At 39.8% G+C, this 27,342-nt stretch overlaps 1 protein-coding gene across 2 annotated transcripts; it reads right to left on the reverse strand.

The window, feature by feature from the left end:
* Positions 1–19,266: 19,266 nt before the first annotated feature.
* On the reverse strand, positions 19,267–25,503 carry lman2 (lectin, mannose-binding 2). Of its 2 annotated transcripts, none has more exons than XM_015974342.3 (8): positions 25,287–25,503; positions 24,076–24,182; positions 23,417–23,534; positions 22,152–22,231; positions 21,445–21,606; positions 20,571–20,685; positions 20,345–20,464; positions 19,267–19,619 (listed from the first exon to the last, which is right to left on the reverse strand). In XM_015974342.3, exons 1-8 carry the CDS (start codon positions 25,417–25,419, stop codon positions 19,459–19,461), a joined length of 996 nt encoding a protein of 331 aa, XP_015829828.1. In that variant the 5' UTR covers positions 25,420–25,503; the 3' UTR covers positions 19,267–19,458. The 2 variants fall into 2 exon arrangements, with proteins under 2 accessions (XP_015829828.1, XP_015829827.1); XM_015974341.3 differs by lacking the exon at positions 22,152–22,231 and adding an exon at positions 22,284–22,366 and having other exon boundaries at positions 25,287–25,502.
* Positions 25,504–27,342: the final 1,839 nt, after the last annotated feature.

Genomic DNA, 27,342 nt, shown 5'->3' on the forward strand with positions numbered 1-27,342 from the left:
CAGATACTTCAGCCTTCATTTGTTATAATTCTGATTATTATGGCCTCACAGCTGATGAAAATCCTACATTCAAAAGCCCAGACAATTAGAACGTTGTGAAAAGGTTTGATATTCTAGACTGATGGCTCATTATACGATGAATGAACTTTTTCACTATATTTTAATTTTTTGAGTTTCACATCTTCTGTGGTGCTTTGGGGTGTGCATGAGAATTTCTAGAGCAGCTTCAATTGTAAGAGGAATTCAAAGGCTTCCAGAAAGTCAGAGAACAACTGGCCTTTATCAGATAAGCTGACTGGAACATGTGCTGCCTAAAACATCAGATAGTTGCAGTGTCACCCGTAACCAAGCTTGCTGAGATGACAACAAATGCTGCCAGGCAATTTGAACTTCTAATCTGGGATGTTGGATCAAATGTAACTGTGCTCTAAATGCAAGCTGGAAAACTAGTTGCATGTTGTCGTCACCATGCTCAGTAAACAGTGCTATGCAATGCAGTTTTGACATGTGGGAATGCATGTGCATTTTTGTAGTAAAATAGCTCACAAGACAGATGATGGATGCTAATTTAACTCACTGATGGTAATCAGTGCATAAACATCTTCACCTGATGACATTTTTCATTCAACCCCAATTGAGCTTTTTGATGTGGTCGCATATGAGAGTCATACTCAGAGCATGAGATCTTATGATTATTCGATTTGACATAACATCCTGATATCATCTCTCTGCACAGGCTGAAACTCAGCGGTTACGTGCAAGTCAGTGAATTTGTGCGTTAGAGTATTTTCTCCACCTCATTTATTTTTCCCCTGTCCACATTCAACTTTAGGTATAAAATCATGAGAGGTTTCTCATGGGAACTCCCACAAGACTTTGCAGGGCTTCTGCGATAGTTTTCATGAACATGGCTGCTTCCACTGTTCCTAGTAGCATGTGTGGAGAGCGTTTACAGAGCTGCTGCAGTTTGTAGATTCCTCTCACTTGTTGGGAAAGCACCACATTGTTGGTTTATGTGCTGAAACCAAAGTGAACTGGCCATGCTCCTTCCTTTCCGTATCGTGATGGTGAGCCAGAGCACTACCAGGCCTCAGCATGAAGAACCTAGAGAACCCAAAGGAAACCGATAGCAATCCTTCTCCTGTGTGGTAGGATGCACTGCTCTTCCTAGGGACCTGATCAAACCTTTACAGACTCTGAATCCTTTTACTACACGATTAAGTGGATCAACTCTTCTCTTGTGTGGGTTTTACAAATTGCGGATCATTGCAAAACTCTGACTTGGTCTAATGTCATTCATAGACGTAGCACATAATCCTATTTCTTTCAAGAAATGAACAAAATCTCCATTAATTTTCAGTTTCAGGTGGCTGGCTTGGTTGGAGATGAGTTGTGTTATGCACTGGTTTTAGGAATATGTCTTTAATTATTGTTAGAGGCAAGAGCAGATTATGTGCATTTGTTTCATTCAAGACCTGAGAGCAACATGTTCTTGATGCGTTTTGATACTGGTTTAATTTGCAAACTGACAGAAATGCAAATAAATATATTCCTAATGAAGCTTTATCGTTTTTTTATACAAGAAACAAACACGTTGAACATTTTTGTTTCCTATCTATGCTTTACGAAATGTATCCAGTCAGCACCCACTACTGCAGAATTATACTTAATCTTAATTATGATGACATTGTTGTTTCCAACTTCATCATCATAATGGAAAGATTGCTAGTCTGTCATTAGCTGTAGTATGTCAGAAAATGGGGACTTGCAGCTAAAACAACATTTTTGGGAGTTTTAAACATATGCAGAAAGAAAGTATTAAGCTTAAAACCTGCAGAAAGAGTTGAACTGGAGTTAGTTTTGCTCTTTCTGAACAAAGCTTCATTTTATCCACAAAGGCTTACTAGAAAAATGAAGTTCACTGAGGTAATTAATCAAGTGAACAGTTGAGTCATTTGAATGGATTTATTTGAAATGACTGTTTTCCAGCTAAAGCACTTTAAAGCACATAGGCATTGTTTTGATTTTTTTCATTTCTCTTCTCATGGAGCCTGCATTAATCTTCTCACACTCTATGTGATCTGCATATTAAGAAGCTAAATTAACTTAAAGAGCAAGTAACGTCTAAATTAACTTTTTTTTTGCTGATAAATTGTATAAATGAGTGTCTAATAGTGTTTTAAATGTGTGTGTTCATTATTTTAGCATTTTGGTGCATTTTCTTTAAAAATTAAAAATTCTGCCTAAATACCACAGTATAGCGCCACCTTCAGCTTAAAACATAGAGTTTGAGTCATTTTGAATACACTTTAGCCAATGGCTAAATAGTAAAATACTACGTAAACCAGTAGAGTACTACGTAACAGCTCTTTGTCAAAGTTATAAAGCATCGAGAGTCTCGGCCACGCCTTGTGGCGAGTTGGGAGTTGGATTTGCAAGCGAGTGTAGGACGGTTAGCGGTAGTTCAGCATTAGCATATAGCGTTAGCATATTCTAATCTTTAGCATAGCTTTTAGTATTATACATACTTATTTAGTGTTGGCTTGGCTGTTGGATATTGTAGTTTAGTTAGTGTTTAGCTGTTAGTGTTATTAGGAAAGTAGTTCGGGTTTAGTGTTCCATATCGTGTTAGTATGGTGAGAAGGTGTAGTGTAGTGGGTTCGGTGGCTCTGTGGGGTTGCACTCCTTTCCACTGGACTTAGAAATTAGACGCCAGTGATTGCGCGCAATTGGTGTCTGGAAAACAGTCAGCTCCCGCCTGGTGCTGTAGTCTGCAACCAGCGTTTTACCCGCGATTCCTTCGCCAACATGATGGAGTTTGAACTGGGTTATTCTGCACATCTCCGTTTGAAGAGGGAGGCCGTGCCCACCGTGGCTCTTTCGCGATTTAGATGCAGCCCTCCGACTCTGCTCCCCGGCCATGGCGGGCTCCAGTCTGAGGTGAGTAAGCTAAATAAAATTTTTAACATTTTCTAAAGACAATTCCCTACCTAAATGCAAAGTTTGAGAGACGTGGTTCATTTCATTTAGCTAATATCAGTCTGCACTGCCTTCGGGCAGATTTGTCAAGTTCACAAAATGTAGAACGGGATGTAAGGTTAGAATCAGCGGCGAATCTGAACATATCTCGAAGCCCTGGCCGACGAAACGGTCCACATGACTATTACTGTCAGGCTCTGAGAAAATTTGGGTTGTTTTTGTGTCAGTCGGTAATTCTGCAACAGTGGCTCTAACTAACGCAGCACTAGTTGACAGACAGCATTACAGCGTGAAATCCAGCTTGTGACCTGGTTCTGTAAGGAATTCTGTTCAGGAGGTCGCATTTCAGGCTCTCCACATCATATGTGACTGACTTTTACGTTATAATAACGATCACACACTAGGAATGTTATAAAGCACCTATATAGGACAGTTTCTTTTGTATATTATCTGACTTTATAAACTCCAACAACAATGTGCTTCTAATTTTTTTTTTCAGGCTAAATCTACCCAAGACATTGGCTGTCAGACTGATTTAGTAGTCTGCAAGAATGCACTTGTCCAGGCTGACATGAAGCCTTACCGGTGTAGCAAAGGTGAATTATTTTTATTAATCTTCTATGTAAACATTTTATTATCACCTTCTAGTTTTAATTTGTTTTACAGATTATTGTTACACGTGATTTTATGCTCTTTTAAACATTTATAAATGTGCTACTTCTTTGTGTTTTACATAGCCAGCCAGAATAGAGTTCACAGCCGCAGTGTGTCTGGTGACACAGAGACCATGATGGAAATTCATCTTCCAGAAAGTCCCAGAGCAGCGTCCACACCCCTGAAAAGACCAAGATGTGAGGTGCCTGCTGTTGATTCCAGCTTCCACCTCACTGACAGTGCAAGCTCAGTGAACTGTTCAAGGTAAAAAAAAAAAAAAACATTTCAGAATTTTTAAAATATTAACAATTAAATAAGTATGTGATTACATCATGACATCATGAAGGAGGCTACTGATTCTGCCTCTGTGACGCTTGGTGGTGACGTGTGAGCTGATTCACCTGGTAAATAACTTTTACATTAAATATTTTGTTCTTTGCTATCAAAAGTAAATTAACTAATAACCTGCATTATTGCAGGACACTCAGCAAAATATGGACTCTACACCATGAGGCAGGTATACGTTAATACTCTGTAAGAGCACATAAGGTGAGCAACACCACATATTATTGTACACTGTCCTGGATTTGTTTTCTTTCTGCATCTCATCATTAGCCTGGCTGATCACCTGATAACTCCTGTCATCTGGTTATGACAGCATGAGGATGTCCTCACACACCTGTAACCTATCAGCTCATCTGGCAGAATAGAGAGAGAAGAGACAACACCATATCTCCTGTTCCTGGAAAGCCTTCAGCCATCCTTCGATGACTGAGAACCTCCATCAGCTCTGTCTCCTGTCTGCCTACAATTATTATAATAAATATTGTGTTTGACAAGTTTTTTGTGCTGCCAAATATGTCATTTTGATTCCAGTTTTTATATTTTATTGGATATTTATAAATTTTATTAATTGAATTATCACATTGTTGCATTTTTAACTAGCTCTGTTGTGATGAATTAAACTAGCACCTCACTGTTAAAAGCTCGTTTTAATTTCAAGCATGTTTAAGTATTTATGGACATGAACAAAAACAGGAAATATATAAATTGAGATTCATTTAATAAATATAACAAATAAGGGGGAAAGAGTCATTGAAAGGCACATTCTTCTAGAAGCTCCTGATTATGACCACACCACCAGACGAGACCAGCTGCAGACACCAGAGGATCACCTACGACCAAGAGAGCAGCTGGTATCAGTAAATAATGAAATCAGGGCAGTTTTAGTGGGCTGAACACATTACAGAATAATTTTCTCATGGGGTATTTTCATAACTTTCTCTGCAGCAGACTGTAACTTGAGCCCAGGGCTACCGGAGAGCTGCAATTCAGCACGTTTCAGTGGTTTTCCTGCTTTAACAGGTTAGATTAGCTGTTAAGCAGCTCAGCTATTTGTTGCTAATTAAAACCAGGTGTGTTGAAGCAGATAAACCTCTAAACATGCTGAATACTTGCTCTCTAGGACCGTGGAGCCAAACCCTGCCGCTAATCTAATGCTATGGCTAACGGCTACTTACCATTCAGAGCTGGTTCTGTTGGGTCGGTTTCGGTAGTTTCAGGCAACTCACAAGCTCAAAACAATGAGGCTCAGGTCCTCTTGTCTCCTCCAAATAGACTTGCTCCCTTTCTTCTCGAGTGTCTGGGTAAGGAGGGGGAGAAACGTCCTCCACTTCTAATGACTGCTCAGAGTGAAGGGAGCTAGCATCGTCTCGTTACCCATCGTCTTTGTCACTGCCGCGGCTCCAACCTCTCGGTCCGCCAGGCAACGCCTACTAATGTTGCATTTTTTAAAATTGATACGTGGGTGGAGTAAGACTCTGAGGCACACTTGACCTGTTCTTTAAATCAAGATCTCTTTGTCACGAATCATTTTTAAACATGCACGCACACACACACAAACTTGTGAAGGTGAAAAATGGACCTGAACCTATGAATGCAGAACCTTAATAGTAAGATAGGATGCGTGTCTAATTGTAAAAGGACAGAAGTGAGACAGCTGAAAGAATAAAATCTTCCATGCCACATGATTGATGGAATTACACAGAGCTCTGCAGATTTTAAACTGCAGAAGGTTCTGTAATTGAACATGTCTGTTGCATGAGTTGGGTGAAAAACATGCTTCAAATTTCTGAGCTCCTAAATCTCAAAACAAATCAAACAAGTCGTAAAGTGACTTTGAGACTTCTGTATGAAGAAAGTAACAGCGTATGATACACATAGCAAACTGAGAGCTAAAATTGGATGTAAAAAGCTGCCAATATAGAAATTTAGAGTGACTAAAACAGTTGTATCATGTATCACCGTCTATTTGCTATCAGAAGCTTACACAGGAGATGGGTGTAGAAGACTATTTTCCTGTTCGGCCTCCATGAAAGTTACTCAGCTACTGATAAAAACTAGGGATAACAATTTAAAATAGTTTTTCAGTGAACCAAACCTTTTAAACTTTAGATTAAAGATCCAATAACTTTACAGTAAAATAATCACAAAGCTAATGTCTGAATCAGAGCTGCGGCAGAGCTGTTCAATGGCAGTCCGGGGAGGCGCTGCGCACTGAGGATTTGATGGTGTGTGAGAATACAAGGACATAATCGGATAGCAACAAGAAAACATCAATGACTGAGCAATTTCCAGGTATAAAGCATAGCTAAGCTCATTTTGTGTGAGAGTTGGACTCAGCCAAAGCTGTACTTTGTCACCGATTCTGTTCATAACTTTTATGGACAGGATTTCTACGAGCAGCGATAGTGTTGAGGAGATCTGTTTTGTTGGCTTACGGATTGAGTCTCCACTTTTTGCAGATATGGTTCCATTGGCTTCATCAGAACGTGATCTTCAGCTTTCGCTGGAGCGGTTCGCAGCCAAGTATGAAGCAGCTGTGATGAGAATCAGCTCCTCTAAATCTGAGACCATGGTCTTGAGTCGGAAAAGGGTAGAATGCCTTCTCCAGGGTCAGGGATGAGGTCCTGCCTCAAGTGGAGGGGTTTAAGTATCTCGGGGTCTTGTTCACGAGTGAGGGAAAGATGGAACGTGAGATTGATAGGCAGATTGATGCAGCATCTGCAGTGATGCGGGAGTTGTAGTGGTCTGTTGTAGTGAAGAGAGAAAACTTCCGGAAGGCAAAGCTGTTGATTTACCGGTCAATCTACGTTCCTACCCTAACACATGGTCATAACTTTGGGTAGTGACTGATAGAACAAGACTGTGGATGCTGAAATTAGTTTTCTCCGCAGGGAAGCTGGGCTCTGGCTTGGAGATAGGGTGAGAAACTCCGCCATCTGGGAGGGGCTCGGAGTAGACCTGCTGCTCCTCCACATCAAGAGGAGCCAGTTGAGGTGGCTCAAGCATCTGGCCAGGATGTTTCCCTGGTGAGGTTTTCCAGGCACGTCCAACCGGGAGGAGACCTAAAGGAAAACCATTCAGAGACATTATGTGTAGCAGAAAAAATAAACAAGCAGGAGAAGACACAACATCTCTGGGATAGTTAAACAAACAAGAGGATTTAAACGCCAGTAAAATAAAAAATATTTACAATTATAAAGGCAGACCTACTTTTCATCATTACTGCAAAATTTGCTAAACTTGACTAAAATTGTTTTGCTCTCCTTATATTGTTTTAACTCATCTACCAATAAGTTCATCCATCGACATTTGGCTTCTTTCAATCAGAACAAAGTTGTAAAAGTGTAAAAACACTTCCTTTCCATCTACATGGCTGACCTTGTGGTTCTGACTTAAAGGATGAAGAGTTCAAACATATTTTCTTCAGAAGACCAAAAGTTTACACATTCCCTGTTATAAAAATATCTGACCCCCCCCCCCCCCCCCCCCCCCCACACACACACACACACACGGTCTCCTTTTGTGCTGAGCCCAAGATGTTACAAGTGTTGGTCTTTAATTCTGTTATTTGCAAATGCATTTACTATAAAATTTATATCAAAATTTCAGTTTATTTCCATGATTTTAACACATACACTGGACTATTTGCACAACAGTGCAGACACATTTTACCATCAGCCTGCTGTAAATTTTTCTATTTTGTCCTTATAAATAAATTTGATACCTCTACATTTACATGTTTCACTTATTTATGGTATTATAGTTTGTTTAATCCTATAAACAGTATATTTAAAATGTTTGTATTTTCTATGTATTTGGTTCAAATTGTTGCACCGAGTGTGAGAGGACAGCAATTTCAGTTATACAGTATGTCTGGAATATATGGCATAAATCTGACAAAACAGCTGACTTGATCATAAATGTTCTGCAAACAGGAGCCATGAATGGTTTAATTTTCTATTCAAGTGAACTGTTCAGATGAGCTGGATTTCTGACGGCCGGCCATCCGCAGGCCAACACTCAATAAAACACCTTCACTCAGCAACCATGAAAAATGTACACACAGAAAATACCAAAGCAAGTTCATCAATAAGGTGGAAACCAATGTTACTGCCATGAAATCAATGCTGTAGATGGCTGAATGTCTGATCTCCAGCAGATTCAGTCTAAAGGTCAAAATGCTTTTAGGAAACATCCTGAACACACCACCTGACAGCAGGTCACAAAGGCCCCTGACAAGATGATTTATGAACAGTGGCCATCAGTAACGATGATGTAGTGAAGGCTTACATGCTCTGGAGAGCACACTGGGAGTTATTGTATTCAGGTTTGACCTGAATATTTGTGATGGTCCTGCATCTGACTTTGGACTCAGCTCCATTTTAAATGAGCTGATGTAGCTTCAGTTAATCATAGAGCAGGTTTGTCATTTTGTAAGCAGAACAGAGTGAATTGAAAAGCTTCAGGGCCCATCTTATATGACCTATACCACCAGAATAAACTTCAGTGGCACTCAGATTGGGATGAAGCTGAGTGCAGGGGGCTCCACAAGCTGTAACTTAGTCAGGTATCAAAGTCAATGTCATTGTCAAGTTTATTTATAAAGCACATTTCCAACAATCAGAGATTGCACAAAGTGCTGTACACAGACAACCAGTAAAAAATAAAATGATAAAACACTGAAAAACATCCAATAGACCCTATGTGAAATAAATGAACGAAGAAATCAGTTTTTTTATTTAAAAGCAAGGGTAAAAAGGTAGGTTTTTAAAAGAGACTTAAAAGTAGAAAGGCTGTTGGCAGATATATTTTTAGGGGAAGGCTGTTCCAGAGCTTGGGAGCGGCCACAGAAAAAGCTCTGTCACCTCTGGACTTCAGCCTAGACTGGGGAACAGATAAGAGATGTAGAGTGGAAGATCGCAAGTTTCTTTTGGGGACGTGAGTGTTTAAGAGTTCCGATAGATAGGGAGGGGCCAAATTGTGTAGTGCCTTAAAACAGAGCAGTAGCATTTTAAATTGAATCCTGTCCGTGATCGGGAGCCAGTGAAGAGCTTGTAAGACCGGAGTTATCAGCCAGTTCTAGGTCACCCTGCATTTCAGGCAGTTAACTTTCACAAATTTAGATTTTTTTTTACGGATTTTATGATGTCCTGCAGCTCTTTGAAAAGAGATTTTATCTACAACACTTTCACCCAAAGGAGGTTGAGTCACTGACACTAAGGTAGCTCGGTCAGAGCTGTGCATTTCCAGTTGACTCTCACTGAATAGCAAATGATTTTATTAACAAAATGGAACATTGATGTTTAATCACTGAATTGGCTTCACTGGAGGACTTGAATGATCAATACAGACTTAAGGCAGAGAGGAAAAATTATCTCTGTCTGACCCAAAACAAAGTTCTGTTATCGAATCTGACGCCATAAGCAGCCTTGGAGTTGCATGCAAAACCCCCACGCTGCAAGGAATGCAGACAAATGCTGTGAATCTCTATCCATCTCTGGCTTTTCATTCAGGAGCAGGGATGGGGGAGCTGTATATCCTACACATCCAGGGGACCCGGAAGAAAGTTTTCTACCTATATTAAATCATTTATGGACTCTTTTGAGCAGAGAACACAGAGAGCGTCACAGCGTTGTGTTGTTGCGCAGCGATTCAGGCAGCTGCTTCCAGCGCACGGTCCCTTCTCAAAGTGGCGCAGCCAAAAAACTGTAATTAACACACGATCGTTCATGTCCGCTCATGTTCTCGACTTTCTGTCTTATTACCTGTGCTGCGGTGATTTCACCTCACTGATGCAGCATCAAAACGCGCTCTCCGCTTTGCGGTCAGGAGATCCCTTTGGTCTGCTCAGAAGTAACTGATGAGGTGAAAAGGTAAGAATCCAGGCAGCAGGTTTTCTGGAGAGTTTAGAGGAGATGCAGGAAGATGAGAGACAGACAGGACAGGAAGATAGTTAAATAAAAACAAGAAAACAAAACAAAGTGTTGAAAAGTAAAATGTCGGTAGATTTATCTCCACTACACGTTTTTACCTGTATAAAACAATAAGTTATGCACATGTAATATTTATACATCTGATACAATTCAGATCACCATCAAAACTCAGTCACACACCCAGGGCCGTTTCAAGACATTTTGGGGGCCAAGGCAAAATGACACCCCCCCCACACACACACACACACACACACACACACTAAGTATCAATCATACTTTTTGGAAAATAATAAGCAGTTTGTGCATACAAGAGAATTAAAGAAAATTTAAGGTGAAGCGCTTGCACATACTGTGTTATTGTGTTGTTTTTTCTGTATGTGTGTGTGTGGGGGGGGGGGGGGGGGGGGGCACCACGAAGCCTTTGTGCTTAGGGCACCAAAATAGCTAGCAACAGCCCTGCCATCAAGGACAGAAGAGAACATTTTATTGCAGGGGATGTTGCCGAGTGAACAGTGAGTAGCACCACTTAACCTCGTGGGTTTAGGGTCTATGACAGCTGATGCGGTCTGTAGTCTCAGTGGCCTTTACAGAACTTTGGTCAGCTTAAAGAAAACAAGGACCTAACAAATGGTTTTAGACTGAGTAAAAGACCCACAATAAATATAATTTCGCTTTCATTATGGGAGAAATCAAAAAGCTGCATGAATTTGGAATAAATCAATAAGTTGCTTTTCAAGAAATAAACTTGTTTGAAGGCAGATAAAATGTCCCAGTTCTGACATTCTAAAGCAGCGCCCTTGTGCAACAAGCGTGCTTATCCAGTCCCTCATTTACTTGACAAACAAAAACACTAAATCTTTTTCACTTTGCTTTTAACAATCTCATAGTTCACAGAAATTATATCTTTTTATCTTGTTTTACATCAATAAAATTACATAATTCACCTTTAAAACTTGAATTATAGATTAAAAGTTATTTTAAAATAAATCACAGCCACGCATGCAGCACAAGCCCCTTCTGTGCTGTAATTAAAAAAGTAGCTCAGGCTCAGGTGGGAAGGTTTAGTCCACCGACCTGAGGCTAAAGTTCGCCCTGTCAGTCAGAGAAAGGAGCATGTTTAAACTGCTGCCTCCATGTTTTCCCCTCCATGCACAGACACACAAACAGCAGCATACCTATTCAGTGAATGAACTGAAAGCAGGATTAATAGTCAGTGAGTGCTGGCTCTGTGGGCCGCCACAATATGCCGCTGAGCTGTGTTATGAAAATTCAATCAAGAGCTTCAGTATGTCTCTAGAGTCTTGAAAACAGTGATGGAGGATGCTGGTGGAAAGCAGATTAGCATCTGATCTGAGTAAGCCAGAGGTCATGAAAGTATCCCCGGGAGAATGAGTTTCACTGCTCACACTGGGAAGTATGATTAAATGTGCAGTGTTTTATTTAAAATACAATCAGTTACTATATGTATAAAGCATGTAAAGATTAAGAACACACACACACACACACACACACACACTCCAGTGTAGCATTCATTGTGAGGACAGTCACTGACCCATTCATTTTGGTGACTGGATTGTGCCTAACCCCATCCCTAACTAAACAGTCTACTCCTAACCTTAACTAACCTTAACTAAAACGTACCGTAGTTCAGACCATAACTCTAAAACTAACCAGTAGAGCTGTGTGACATTGTCCTAAAGTGAGGACCAGCTACATGTCCTCACTTTGCTACTAATGTTCTCAGTTTGTAGATAAAATAACGCAGTTTGGTCCTCACTTTGACATATAGACCGGTACACACACACACACACACACAACTAGTAGGAGTTTTAAATCTAACAGATGATGCAAAGCAACACAACAGCCTCATCTTGTGGTTACATGAGGAAACATCTGATTGTATACATTTAAATAAAGGTTTTCTGAAGTTTATTTTTATTTTCTTTGTTTCACAAGCTGATGGAGAAATACACTGCTCCAAAAAATAATGGGAACACTTAAACAGCACAATGTAACTCAAAGCCAGTCACACTTCTGTGAAATCAAACTGTCCACTTGGAAGCAGCACTGATTGACAATCAGTTTCACCTGCTGTTGTGTAAAAGGAATAAACAACAGGTGGACGTTACAGGAAATTAGCAAGACATCCCTAGTAAAGAAGTGATTCTGCAAGTGGTAGGATCTAGCTCAGCTGAGGAGGAAGGCAGATCTAGAGTTGGGAGAGAATGTCGTATTTTGGGAAAGCTGGTTTGGAATGGCTAACTATTCATTTGTGTATGAGAGCTTGGTTTGAGTGTGGCAGGTTACGAGATGGTGGTAGTATTGTTTGTTTGTTTTTGGGTTGGGAGGGGGACGTTGTGGGAGCACCCGCCGATGGCCTGTATAAGCCCGGTAATACGGTGAGTCCTTGCATCGGTCCTCTTTTCTTCCTGGTGTTCCAGCCTGTGTTCTGGTTATGCCTTCTGTGTCAGGGGTAGCGAGAGGGACAAGTTGGGGAAACAGGATAGATCGGACTCTCCTCTTGAGAAAGAAGGAGAGAGAGGGAATAAAATAGTGAAATCAATCATGGAATTTAAAGTGTTTTTCAAACTTAAAGAGCAATCTGGAGAAGGATTCAGGGCTTTGAATCCATTAAAAATTGTGGAATCTTTGAGGTGTATTGGGGATGGCCTGAAAGCTCAAACTCTTCCAAATGGGGCACTTTTGGTGTTTTGTGCCACTGCAGATCAGTTGGTTAAGGCTCAGAAAGTGGGAAAATTATGTGGGGAAAAAGTGGAAGTTTCTGTTCCAGAGCAAAGGGAGGTGGTTAGAGGTGTAATTTACGGTGTGTGTGCTGACAGGATGGAAAAAGAACTCAGGGAAAATATTAATGGTGGAGTGGTAGTGGAAGTAAGACACTTTAAAGCTCATGATGGAGGTAATCCCAGTTCTCCAGTTTTGATTTAATTTAAAGGGACTGTTTTACCGACTAGAGTTCATTGGTTGTTTGTCGTACCAGGTAAGGACCTTTATAAGACCTCCGATGAGGTGCTTTAAATGTCAATGCTTCGGTCATATGGCAGCTGCCTGTAGAGGTGTAAGAACATTTGTGAAATGTGGAGGTGGTCATGATATATCTACTTGTGCAGATTCTGTTCCGAAATGCTGCAACTGTGCGGGAAGTCACATGGCGTCATCTAAAGAGTGCACACATTTTATGAAAGCCAAACAGGTCCAAACGGTTAAGGAACGGAACAACACCTCATATGCTGATGCTTTGAAAAGGGTGGAAGATGGGGTTCATCCTGTCAATGTTGGTGTTGCTATGGGTGTGCCTTTGTTGTCACAGCAGACATTAGATGTTCCTAGAGGTCATAACTGTTTTGTGGTCCACAAGGAGGCTTTTCTGGCCTTTATGGTTGATGTGATGTATGGAGTTAGGGAGAAAAGGTCCAGGTCTGATATCATTAAGTTTGTTACTGAGGCTGCTAACAAATTCTTAGGACTTATAAACTTCGCTCCCCAGACACTACATGAGCTCATGAGGATGAGTCGGGTGGCTGAAGTTGAGAGGGAAATAGGGGTCGCAGAGGGGATTGTTCTAGATGATGGTGACTTCATTGATGATGATGATGGTGCCTAGACTTTGAGATATGGTTTGTATTTTGCAGTGGAATGCAAGAAGTCTTACAGCAAATGGACAAGAGTTTAAAAAGTTTATTCGGGACTCTCAGCCGAAACCAGATTTTATTTGTGCCCAAGAAACTTGGCTTAAGCCGAATCTTGATTTTGTCATTCCAGGTTATGTGTGTCTCCGTAAGGATAGACTGAGTAGGTCAGGTGGTAGGTGTGCCACGTTTATAAAATTAGGTATCCAATATGAACGCTGTGAGTGGGAGGGGTCGTTGGAATGTATAATTACTGAAGTGTGGTCTAATGAAAGTAGGATATTTTTAGTCAATTGTTATAATCCCTGTAAACCTTTAGTTTTGGCCGAGTGCGAGGATATTTTTAGTAAGATAGGATCATCTGCAACTTGGGTGGGAGATTTTAATGCTCATTATCCGTTGTGGGGGAGTCAGGCCAAAGATTCTAATGGGGCTGTGATCGAAGAATTTTTGGATATTGCAAATGTAATGGTTATGAATGTCTGTGTACCAACTCGTTTTGACCTCAATTCCGGTAAAGGATCTTATTTGGATATTGTTGGATAAAAAGATTGTTTTTTTCAAACAGAGTTCATTAGCCATATATATATATATGTATTTAATGTGGTAAATATGCATGGAAGATGATTTTGTCTGGGAACCATCTGGTGTGATTAAACTGGGCCCTGCCGCAGGGGAAAATCGACCTTGTAAGTCTGCAGTTCTGTTACCACAACAAGCTCTCTGAACCTGGGAAAGTTCACTGTCTGTGAAGGAGTGGGTGTGGTGATATTTCAATGTGTGTGTGCTTTGTCATATGTCATCTGTGAATAAAACCTTTTGATGAGCCCCCGGCTCGTTGAGAGACTAAACCGACCTCCCTGGTATGGGTGTTTACTTTTTTCTCTCCGGTTTTGCAAAATCCGATTATTGATTATTTGTGTTTATTGGTAAATGGTATTAATAACAATAATATCTCTAACCCCCTTGTGTGTGTTGGACTTTCTTTGAGGTACACCTGGATTGAATAAATAAAAATACCCAACAGATATTACTTTTGCCTCTCCAGGACTGGCGCGGGTCAGGGACTGGAAAGTATTGAGGGAGGACTCACTGGGCAGTGATCACTTTCCTGTACTCAGCCACTTTGGTAGGTCAGTTTTTGTTGATAGTGGGGAGAAAATTGCCAGGTTTAATTTCTCTCTGGCAGATTGGCCTAGGTTTAGTGAGGGCACGGCAGTTGGTGTAGATGAGGTTGTTGATAATACAGTGGATGAAATGTGTGAGTCTTTGACAGCAATGATTATGAAAGTTGCTTCTGAGACAATTCCCTATAGGAGAAATCCTGGGAGTAGAGCTATTGTTCCCTGGTGGAATAAAGAGTGTGAGAATGAAATAAAAATAAAAAATAAAAAAAAGCTGGCTTTTGCTAAGTTGCGTAAATATCCCACTCTGGAAAATGTTATTGATTTTAAGAGATGTAGGGCCATGGCAAGAAGAACTATATAGGCAGAAAAGAAAAAGCGCTGGAGAAAGTTTTGTAGTACTCTGGGTCCAGAGACTCCTGTTCAACAGTTGTGGAGGAGGATTCATCGTATGTCTGGTAAATTTGTGAGTTCAGCAATGCCAGTTCTTAGTGAAGGGCAGAGGATAGCTATTAATAGCAAAGAGAAAGCGGACAGGTGTGTTGAGGTTTTTCAGGATGCTCATATCTCAGAGTTCTTGGGTGAAGAAGTGCTAAAGTTCTGAGAGGTTACGTTGTCAGAAAATGTTTTTAAATTGGCAGGAGCAGCAGGAATGGAAAATGAGTATAACTGGGTTTTTTTCCTGCAAGGAGTTGAAGGATGCTATTAAGGCAGGTGCTAATACTACGCCAGGGCAGGGTGGGATTTGATATAAGTTGCTTCAACATCTTGATGATGAAACAATGTGTGAAATTTTGGCGCTATTTAATTATGTCTGGGAGGAAGGAGTCTTGCCAAAATCCTGGAAGCATGCTATTGTCCCTTTTGTGAAGTCAGGAAAGGATCCCTCTTCTGGGTCATCTTACAGGCCAATAGCTTTGACATCTGTGCTGTGTAAGGTGATGGAGAGGATGGTGTCTAATAGACTGATATACTTTTTAGAAAAGAGTGGGTTTTTTGTTAATTATCAGAATGGATTTAGAGGTGGGAGGAGTACGTTGGATTCAGTAGTAGTTTTAGACAAGGATGTTAGGAGAGCTATAATAAATAGACAAGCTGTTATTGCTGTGTTTGTAGATATTGAAAAGGCTTATGATAGTTTGTGGAGAGGGTTTACTTCTTAAGTTTTATGATGCTGGAGTTCATGGTAGGATGTTTCATTGGATTAAAAGTTTTCTTAATGATAGATCAATTCAGGTGAGTGTAGGAAATGTTTTGTCAGAATCTGCAGTGGTGGAAAACGGTACTCCGCAAGGGGCAGTTTTAAGTCCAGTTTTGTTTAATGTAAGGATTAATAATATTTTTGAAAAAGTTGATGATGGGTTTGGTAAATCTCTATTTGCTGATGACGGTGCCATCCGGAGATGTGGGAGGAATTTTGAGCATTTGTTTTCTCAGACTCAGAAGGCTTTAAATCAAATTGTGCAGTGGGCAAATACCTGGGGAGTTATCTATAGTAAAGAGTAAATATATGAACTTTGGCTTAAAAAGGAAAGTCCCGTCTATAAATATTCATATATATGGCTCTGTGATTGAAAAGGTTAAAGCTTTTAAATTTTTGGGTTTGTGGTTCGACGAGAAATTGCTCTGGAAAACACATATAGAACGGTTAGTTAGCAAATGTGAAAAGGTAATTCATGTCATGAGGAGTTTGTCAGGTTGTAGCTGGGGAGCGGAGAGGAGTACTTTACAGATGATCTATAGGGCAATGATTAGGCCTGTTTTGGATTATGGATGTGTGGTTTTTGGGAAAGCTTCTAAATCTGTGTTGTGTAAACTGGATTATGTGAAGTCTAAAGCCCTTAGAATCTGTAGCGGAGCATTTAGATCTACATCAATTCCAGCATTGCTGGTTGAAATGGGGGAGGACCCTTTGAAAATGAGGAGGGAAAAACTAGTGGTTCATTATTGGACTATACTGGCCGGGTTTGGTGGCAGCTTGGCGTCTAAATGTCTCCTCGTTGATTGTTGGGGATCCAGCGGGGTTCAGGATGAGGATACTTTCCTAAATCATGTTGTAAAACTAGTACATCTCCTAAGTCTACAGAAGGATATGGTGGTGGGGTTAGTGTGGTCTCCAATGCCGTTTTGGCAATTACCTGAGCCGGACGTTGTTTTTGGACTTACTAGGATTGGAAAAAGCAGTTGCTATTAGACTGTTAGAAATGTATTTAAGCGAGCAAAAGGATGCTGTCCAGATTTATACTGATGGATCTAAAGAAACTACATTTCATAGAGCTAGTTTTGGGGTTTATATTGTCAAGCCGCATGTTAGATCAAGTGTTCGTGTGACGGATAATTTGTCTGTTTTTTCTGTTGAGCTTTTGGCTATTTTGTGGGTGAGAAGGTGGGTAGTGGAGCATAGACCATCTCACATTATTGTCTGATTCTGCTGCAGCACTGTTGGCTCTAAGTAACAGTAAACTGCCTTGTGAGTTTTATTTTGAAAAGTATGTCTTAAATTATTTTTTTCTGGAAGGGAACCACATACAGGTAAACCTGGGAAATTTAGAATATGGTGCAAATGTTTAATTCAGTAATTTAACCCAAAAGGTTAAACTAATACATGAGATAGACCCATTCCATACAAAGTCATATATTCCAAGCTTTTATTTGTTATAACTGATGTTTATGGCTAGATGATGAAAACAACACATTCAAAATCTCAGACTATTAGAATAATGTGAAAAGGTTCAATATTCTAGACTCAAAGTGTCACACTCTAATCAGCTAATGAATCCAGAACACCTGCAAAAGGCTCCCGAGCCTTTAGAGCAAGTGTCACCAACCTTTGTGAAACTGGGAGCTACTTTATAGGTCCTGAGATTTACGAAGGGCTAGCAGGTTGCTACAATACTGGCCTTTGAACTGGAATAGATCAGTTAAATTAAACTTCATCTATGATAAACAATTTGTTTTTAAATATTTATTAATGCATCTGTAATTAAAAAGATGGCAGCATTTCTGTTCCATGGGCACTAGGTTGATAACCCCTACTTTAGATGGTCTCTCAGTCTAAGTTGGTTACTGACATGGACTTTTGCACCATTTTCAAATACTCTTATTTTTACTGCTTGAACATTCCCGAATGTAACTTATTGGTTGAGGAAACTTTAGGGTTTTGAATCATCCCAATTTGACACACTGGAACACACACACAATAAAGAAGCCTGTTTGTTTATTTCTGACGAGAAGCTGCTTCAGGTTTCCTCACAAAAAGGATGGAAACAAGAAGCTTCCAGAACAAAGGAAACAGAAAACATTTCAAGTCAAAAAACAAAACAGAAAAAAACCCAAATGAGCTTCAGCAAACATAAAACCCCCCAACTTACCTTCTGATGTTTGGAGAAGGACTTTAGTCAGCGTAAAAGGAGGAACGAGTTTATGACCCCATTACATAGGAGTCTGTGTAAATGCTCCTTTAAATGATCTGTGTCTGGATCTGAGGTGATGAACTTCATAATTAACACTGGTGGCATTTCACGTCCTGGCTGTTAACGAGTCATTTAGTTTTTACTGAGCGTTTCAGCAAAAACTATCACAGTAAAGACTGCAGCTCTGACAATGTAAAGAATGATTCTTCCACAAAAAAAAAGAAGAAAATTTTACTTTTTCTATTTTCTGCATAAAAATCAAAAGACCTGCAGCAAGACTTCAGTCTCTGAGATTACCCCACATTATTTACCAACAGAAACCAGAGTAGCTTTCTATTATCTTTAGTGATCCAATGTTTCTTTACACTGGTAAATTAGAAACGATTAAAGGTTTTGTAAAGAAGCGCATCAAAACAAATCCTGATGCACCTAAATAACAAATTCAAAAATTCAGCAAATAAATCAACACAAAATTCCACCACTCATTCAAACACCTCAAAAGCTTTTGACCCCGGCTGGTTTAAGTTTTGAAGATGTGATGAGCTGGTTCATCATTTGATGCTTTTATCTAATGATCAGTTCTATAAAAACTATTGTATTAAACTGGATCTTCACTGCACCTTACATTTATGCAGAATGGCAATTATCTCATATGAACTACTAGATGTGATCAATTATTCTGGATCTAACAAAGTGATTAGTTGTTTGTTCCAGTACCACATGTGAAGATTTGTTTTTGTACAAAACAGAAAACTAAAAGTCATTCTTGAGTCTCAAAACAAAAATTGCACTGCCTCTCCACTAAAATGAACCAGAACATAATTTTCCTCATACAGCAACATAACTTCACCTCAGTTTTGTTCTTTCACAAAGACAAATGTATGTGAACTTCAGAGACGACGTGAATGTAAATAAAAATGGCAATAACACAGAAATAACTCTGCAGTCCTTTTGGGAGTCAGACAGATGATAAAAACTCTGCTTTCATGTGATTGATGGCTTTAGTTGAACATTTATGGTTTTTCTTTATGAGTGGTTGTTCTGAGGCAGGCCGGAAGACAAAAACTAAAGGTAACTTTTTTACAGCTGCTGGAAACACAACCCAGTTCCAGATTTGTAAATGACTACTTTTCCATTTTGACCCTGCAGGGACTCAACAAAAACAAACAAATAAGGAAACAACTGTATTTAGGGTCAGTAATGTCACAGGAACCTGCTTCCTCTCAGCTCACAGCGCAGCGCTTCAGAAGTTTAACATTCGTACAATCCTCAGAGAAAAGTTCACATTGAATGTGCTCATTCTGTTGTGCAGAAACAGTTTGGCTCACAGCTACCACCCCTGTGATCAGGTTCTGCTCTTGGCTCAGTAGAACCTCTTGTTTCTCTCCTGTCTCTTCTGGAACACCACAGCTCCCACCACGGCACACACCACAATTCCCAGCAGAGCGCACAGCAGCAGCAGGAAGACTTTCCATCCAGTGAGCGGCGTTCCCCGGAAGTTTCCCGTCGGATCGTCAATGTTGTCTGTGGAAGGGTGAAGGAGATCATTTGTTGTCTGAATGAAACAAGTATTTAGTAATTGTTTGATGGATGTTTTTGTTGTCTTACTCTAAGCTCTAAAACTTTAATGCTAAATCCTACGATAAAATCCCATCACCTTTACATCTTTTTACCATTTCAAGCTCTTTTAGTCATTTTTCTATCCACCAGTTGTCAGATGCTTCTGAGGTCGGGTCGCAGGGTCAGCAGCCTAAGCAGGAAGGCCCACACTTCCCACTCCCCAGCCACTTGGACCAGCTCCTCCGGGGAAAATCTAAGGCATTCCCAGACCAGCCGTGAGACAAAGTCTCTCCAGCGTGTCCTGGGTCTTCCTTTAGGTCTTCTCTCGGTTTAATGTGTCCAGAAAACCTCACCAGGGAGGCGTCCAGAAAGCATCCCAACTAGATTCCTGAGCCACCTCAACTGGCTCCTCTCGATGTGGAGGTGCAGCAGGTCTACTCTGAGCCCCTCCCAGATGACCGAGCTTCTCACCCTGTCTCTAAGGGACAGCTCAGAGACCCTGTGGAGAAAACTCATTTTGCCCGCTTTTATCCGCAATCTCGTTCTTTCGGTCACTACCCAAAGCTCGTAACCATAGATGAGGGTAGGAACGTGGATCGACCGGTCTGACTTTTAATTATTATTATTATTTTTTTTACTTACATTGAACAAAAAAAAAAACAACAACACATTTTCTGGAACTTGACTACCTTTGGGAGACTTCAGAAGACTGACACTGGGCTCAATTTTAGTCCAGTCCAGGTTCTCCTCTTCAGGTGTGTGTTCCACCATCAGCTGGTAGAGCTTCATGGAGATGATGTCATGGTTGTCTGGAGTCAAATATAAACAAACAGTTAGATAATAAGTAAAACACCTGACATTAAAACGTCTGCCTTTGCCATTACACGTGTTTAAAATGATTCAGCGGTGACCGACCTGAGAGATCTCCTGTTGCTGCAGATGCACCAAAGAAATATCCGGTAGGAAGACGAACTCCTCCGATGTCGATGCACTCCTTCCACTCGTTCCTGTCGTCCACGTCGATCATGACCTGCCGTGCACAAGATAAGGGACAACATTGGTTTCAGGGAAAATGGTCCACTGGTCTCACGAGCTCAGCCTCTTTTTTTTTTTTTTTTTTTTAATATTGATGTTAATTAAAATAAAAAGAACAACCTTTTATACCTTTACACATCTGATCAGGTAAAGTTTTACAAATAATTAGGTTCTCGGATATTTTTCACAATAAGTTAACACAAACTCAGAAAAAAACAGGTTACATTTAACTTTGATATGATAAAATGATCAGAAGTGGACCAAAGTTCTCCCAGAACCATGTGAGCAGTTAAAGTGGGTTTATATGTAATGATGATGATCAAGTGAGCTTAGATTTCCATAAATTCATTGATTTATTTAAACCCCAAACTAATTTATTATACATTTTGGTTTAGCTAAAATATAAAATTTCACCCAATTTTAAATCCCTTGAATTTCTTCATTTTGTGTTTTTAAATCTTACAACTGAAAGATGACGTTCTTTATTCAGATAAATCTAAGTTCTTAACATTTTAATCCAAAAGCTGAATTAATCTGCTGAAACTGAAATTCAACTTCATTAAATGGATATTTTTAATCTTCTCTGTTTAAACTAAGTTGTTTATTTACAAATTATTAAAAAGCTGAGCTTCTAAGAGTTTGACCAGTCTGAGAACCCCAAGACCAACTCTGACCAATTAAAGTTTCTCCTTCACCTCAGAACAATAATAATAAAACCATTACAACAATGAAAAGGAAAGGTGTCTCTCCTTACAGTCAGTCTGCCCTTAGAGTAGCGAATGGCGAGGTACGTGTCGTGGTTTCTGTTTCTGATGTCGGCCGAGCAGCCTCCCAGCTCCGACGAGCGACCATCTTTCCCGTGATCATAACTCACAGAGCCGTTGTTCACCATGGCCGAAATGTAAGGGAAAGAACGCTGGAGAGACAAGAAATCATGACTGAAACAAAGGAACTGCACAGACGGAAGCGTAATGAGAAACTAAACAGGATCTGAGGAAAGGAAACACCTGAGGTAATTTGAGAATCACTTTAATATGAAAAACATGCGAAAATGGAACTGAAAACACTGACATCAAAATGAAAACAAGCTGCAAATATAATTGTGCTGTATGTAACTTTAAATTCCAGAATTTGCAAAGTAAAAAGCAGCAAATGTAGAAAAAAACAGCACAAAAAACTTTAGCTGCAACACAAAGGTGTCTAACTTTTGGAAAAAACTGCTCTTAAACTATTAAACAGACATGAGTTTACATAAATATAACTCAAGATGAGCACCCTGCTTATTAGTAATAGATATACACCCTACTTGACTTTTACTCCAAATGAGTAAAATAGCACCCCACAGATTGCACGGTGCTCAGACACGAACATGCTCTTAGTTCTGACAACATGCCGTTTTACAGCGACGACCTGAAACACTGAGACAGCATGCTGACGAGAGAAAGCCGAGCCCCCACTCACATCCATCGTCTCATCATTAGAGTAAGTATCTACAAAAACAGCCAGCCCGTGGAAGTGAGCATTGTTGGAAAACACAGGCCCTGCAAAGAAACAAGGCGGTCAATACCCTGGAGCAACACAAACAACACTTACATCCATCCCATGGAGGTCATTGCGAAAGGTATCCAAAAAAATAGCCAGGCCAACAAACTGATCTTGGTTTCCAAACACAGGGCCTAAAGATGGAGGCAGAGATGAGGCAAGACATGAGCAGACAACCAGAGACGCTTCCTGTAGACTACAGTGATGAAAGGATGATGCGATGATTGACAGAAACATCTGGGTTTGATGAAACAATGACAGGAGAACAAAGATGGATGCCTACATGACTAGAACTTATCTGGACTGACATCTAAGCTACAGTTTGTTTTATGTTTGCATTATTTAATCATAATACGGTATTTATTATTGTGAAAGTCTCTGATCTTATCCCCACCTCTTGTGTCGCCCTAAACTCTTATTTGATGCATATTCTATGCTACGTGAGTCACTTAACAAATCTTACTTTCTTTATTCAAAAATGCAAAACTTGTGAATCTTACAGCAACAACTACTTAAAGACCCAGTTCACTCATTTTTTCAACACTTCAGCAGTGGTTTCCATTATAAACGAATGCCTTGTGAGTCGATCTTTGTGAGGGAGAAGCTCTCACGCTCCCGTTTCAGGAAGCAGAAGTGAGCCAGAGCAGAGGGAAGCAGAACATGACGGGATTTGGAGTGTTATTTCCTGATATTCAGACATCTCCCCTCTGATTGGCTAACACCAATGCGACTCCACCACTGACTCGGCTTGCTTTGCAACATCTTCACAAAAAGCACAAGCCTGGAGGAGTTCTGCTGTGTGGTGGAGTTGCCGATGTTAACGGTTAGCTTGCACTAGCCGAGACATTCTTTGCCATTTCCCGGCCAGCCTTCCCTGTCGTGAATCAAGATGGGCGAGTCCATGAATGTTATTTTTCCAATGTGACGTAAAATTGTCTGGTCTATTTTCGATAAGTGGATAAGGCAGGAAATAGGGGTAGAAGACCATTTTCACATTTATCCTGCATGTGAAATTCAGTGAGCAATAATAGGATGTAAAAAACGGTTTGTCTGTGAACTTAAGTCTTTAAAAAGCAGGAGGTTCAGTTAATTTTGCTTCATTTCTTGTAAACCCAAAGTTGTATGCAACAAAAAGAAAAATGGTGAACGTCTACCACAAAAGACCTCAGCAACAATGAGGCTACCTGGATGCAGCCTCTCCCTTGTGTACCAGATAGCGATGCCGTCACCGTTGAGGCTCTTTTTACCCAAACCATGAACTTTAAACTGGACATGCATCTCCCAGTCCTTCAGGTAACAAGGCTGCAAATGGATCACATGAAAACACAAAGAACATGTCATTTTCAGCAATACCCAGCCTACATTTCCATGGGTTCAACGCTCGTCTATTTTACCGTGAATCAGACACTAGATTCACACTTTACACTCTGTCACACTCCGTTAAACCTATAGCAGTCAAAGCTAAAAAGCTTTACCCTAAGGGTTCGAAGCTTCAATTCCAACATGTTGAAGAGCTTGGCAAAATGCAGAAATAAGTGGTAAAACACAGGAAACATGTTCAAAGTTTCAAAACAACCAGTTTAACAAAGAAAAGGCATCAAGACTGTTGGTTCAAAAAATGTAGATGAAGGATTTACATGTAAGGAGGGCATTTGTGATGCTGTATTAATAGTAAGGCCAAAACACTTGACTTTCTTTATTCATTTGGTAGCTTGGTTTGTTTTATTTACTTTAAATTTAACATTGTAAATAGATAATCTAAAACCATAAAACTGGAGTGGTCCAATGATGAGGCTGACTAGGTGATACTTTTACAGAGTAGCACACAGTAAGATCTTCTCACCACAGTATTCCAGATAGATCCCTCCTTGCTTCTCTCATCTGGAGTCAGACGGACATATGAACTGGTCACCAACGTGCTTCCTCCAAAGTCCCACTGACTGCCAACACCTGTATCACAAACGCATGAAAACACCAATCAGGCCCAAATCTGTGCTTGGTAATGCTACAAAACTGCTTAGCAAACAGAGTTAGAATAAGATGACAGATCACAGTCAAGGATCAGACAGGAGAAAATAGATGCACGTGTAAATTTAAAATATAATAATTATCAAAAAGGAACTGACATTTTTAACTGCATTGAATTGCTGGGCTGTGGGGGCTGCATGATATTTAAACAGCAAAAATATTTAACAATGTTAAAAGGCAATGATTTAATAAGTTCAATGAGTGGGCTTATTGTTGTTACAATAGTGTGTGGGCTCTAGACTAATATGCTTTTTAAAAGATTTTAGTTGTGGGTGGGTGTTGGGAATAACAACGCTTTACTTTGCAGGTATCCCAACACCTAAACTTTAGTTCAAACTGCCACTGTTCAAAGCTGCACAATATAGTGCAACAATATTATAATTCCCACATAATTCAGCACAAAATCACCTGCAGAGACCTGCTTAGATTACAATAAATGACATCTGCACCTGATCTGATGAACTGTTCCTGAGTGTAGCCATAAATCAAACATGATTATTACCACTAGCCAAATTATTACAAGTATTCAGTTTATCTGAATAATTTTTTTCCTTACACTGCGGCCAAAATACAAATCATTTCAAAAGGCCCTGAGCTCACTGAGAGATCTCAGTAAGAAACAAATAGTTGTAAAAAAAAGCTACACCTGGACTGGCCACAGACTGCGTCCAAACTTTGAATTCGAACCAGAGAGCTACATGCAACGGACCGGATAGACAATAATGTAATAAAGAAACAAACTTAACTGTGTTAAGAATTTTAAGTATCACCGTTAAGCAATGCTGTGACGTCGCAAAAACTTCTCAAAGTGAAGGTGTGCCTAAACCGTAAAGCACGCTGCTAGTGGGTTAGCTTCAGACGTTTTTATGTCAATATGGTCAATTTTACTTCACACAGACCTAACGGGTATAACTTGTTTAAAATATTTGTAAAGATTAGGGAATGTTAGTGCTGCAGAAGTCACTGGATAACTTCTAAAATCGGTGATAGCAGAAAACAGTCTGAATATCCGGTTTGCTTTCATACCTTGGTACGGTTTCATCAACGAATGCTCTCTTTTCAGATGTTCGGAGTTTCCATCGGTTATATCGCAACAAACCAGACACCAATTCGCCGCCAGGACGGCTAATGTTGCACCTAAAAACGCTTTAAAGCTCATTTTGTTATACAGCCTCGGGAAGTAACTCTCATAACACAATCTGGGACGGTACTTCCGCTTTTGTACTCCGAAATGAAACACAATTGCCTAGACAATAGTGGCACATTTCACAAGTTCTCAGTAGGAATTTCTAAATTAGACATGACTAAATTATTTAAATTTTGAATAAATAAAAATATTCCCATAAAAACAGTCATCTGGGTTCAATGTGTAGTTTATTCAGGTTGAAAAATATATTTGTCAGTGCTTGTTTCTGCACGGAGGATTTTTAAGGGTGGTTTACATTTTAAGAGCCAATCAGAAACAAGCACATCGCAAAATACGCCAATAACAAGACGACTTGCTGTTAAGGAAGTTATCCACCAGAGGGCGACAAAAGACAACAATAAGATCGCTGGTGGGAAAGCTCAATTTAACTCAGAAACCACATTTTGTTGGAATTATTCCTATTTTTATTTATGTCATATTAGCAACATTTAAAATAATATTTTCAAGATTTCAAACTGATTATAAATACAACCCCTCAACGTTGGATAAAGCAAACATAGAGAGGAGAATTAGATATTTTCTGAGCTAAATTATTAACATTTACAAAAACTAACCGTTCTGACCTTTCATCTTCTATTTTGCCCATCTGGAGGATACGATGAAGTGTTAGATGGAACAGATACTGAGTCACCGTCTGTCCAAACTTGAACTCATCTGATTATTTCTATATCCTTTGCTTTTTGTTATCCGCAGGTTTACGTTACAGCTTTGTTTTTAAATGCCTCCATCTAGTTTTGCTTCTTTCTGCATCCTGTCAAATTTAAATAATCACGATGCTTTAACTAATGTATACTTTATTACCTCATTGGAATTTTCTTTGCTATTCTAACAAAATTTCAAGAAGATTTTTGTCAATCACATAATTATTACTGCCTATCCTTTGTACTTTATATCAAAATTCCAAAGTCAAAACACAGTTTACGCCATTCATTGACACGTTTTACTCAGACCACAAGTTCATCTACCAAACCCACCAGAGAAAATCTGCAAAACCAAGTTAAATACAAATATCAACATTAACAGGCACATTACCTTGCATCCTTCTGCTTGCACGGACATGCACATAACATGCATGCATACTTATAATCAACTGGTTTATACATGATATATTTTAGTTTGAAATGGTCACTTTGAGACACGTTTGTAAAGAGTGCTGTGTTCTTTCTTTTATTGTCCAACTCCGACTCCTTCTGACTTTATGCTGCAAGCATGGACGTTTCTAGAAATTGCTGATTTATTGAGTAGCTCCTGACTGGGGGATTTATCTGGAAAATTTTCCTCACTTTTGCATTATTTTACAATGTCAGAATCGGGACTTGGAGTGTTTGTGTTATGCAATTAAAATAATCAGTGACAGTAATTGAGAAACACCAAGGTAGACTTCAAAACTGACATAACCTGAAGTAAAACATATCTTTGAATGCATTTTGTACATAATCATCTGTGTTATTTTCAGATTAGTCTGTTAGCAAAAACCAGCAAGCCAGTTTTTTGTGTCATTCCAGCAGCTGTCACTCCGCCAGCATTCCCGTCTCTTTTCTCTTGGATGACAGCAGATGACTGATGTCTTTTGAGTCAGACAGCAGGACGCGTCGTGTGTGTCTGGATTTACTGGACACACATGACATGCTTTTGCAGTGCCAGCAAAGTAGGGATGATTTGCACAAAGTAGACACACAGCAGGGGCTTGTGTAAACACAGAGAGAGGCACTTTTGCACAAAGAGCTGAGAGACAGACAGGCATCAAGGGCACAAAATCAAACAGAAAAACACGTAAGTGCAGAATAAAAGCTGCCTCCAAGGAAGGCAGAGGAGGTAAAAGTGACACAAATCCTGATGACGCAGACAGCATAAAGGACGCACCTAAACTCAATT

Source organism: Nothobranchius furzeri, chromosome 1, assembly GCF_043380555.1.
Source record: "Nothobranchius furzeri strain GRZ-AD chromosome 1, NfurGRZ-RIMD1, whole genome shotgun sequence".
Classification (NCBI taxonomy): Eukaryota; Metazoa; Chordata; class Actinopteri; order Cyprinodontiformes; family Nothobranchiidae; genus Nothobranchius; species Nothobranchius furzeri.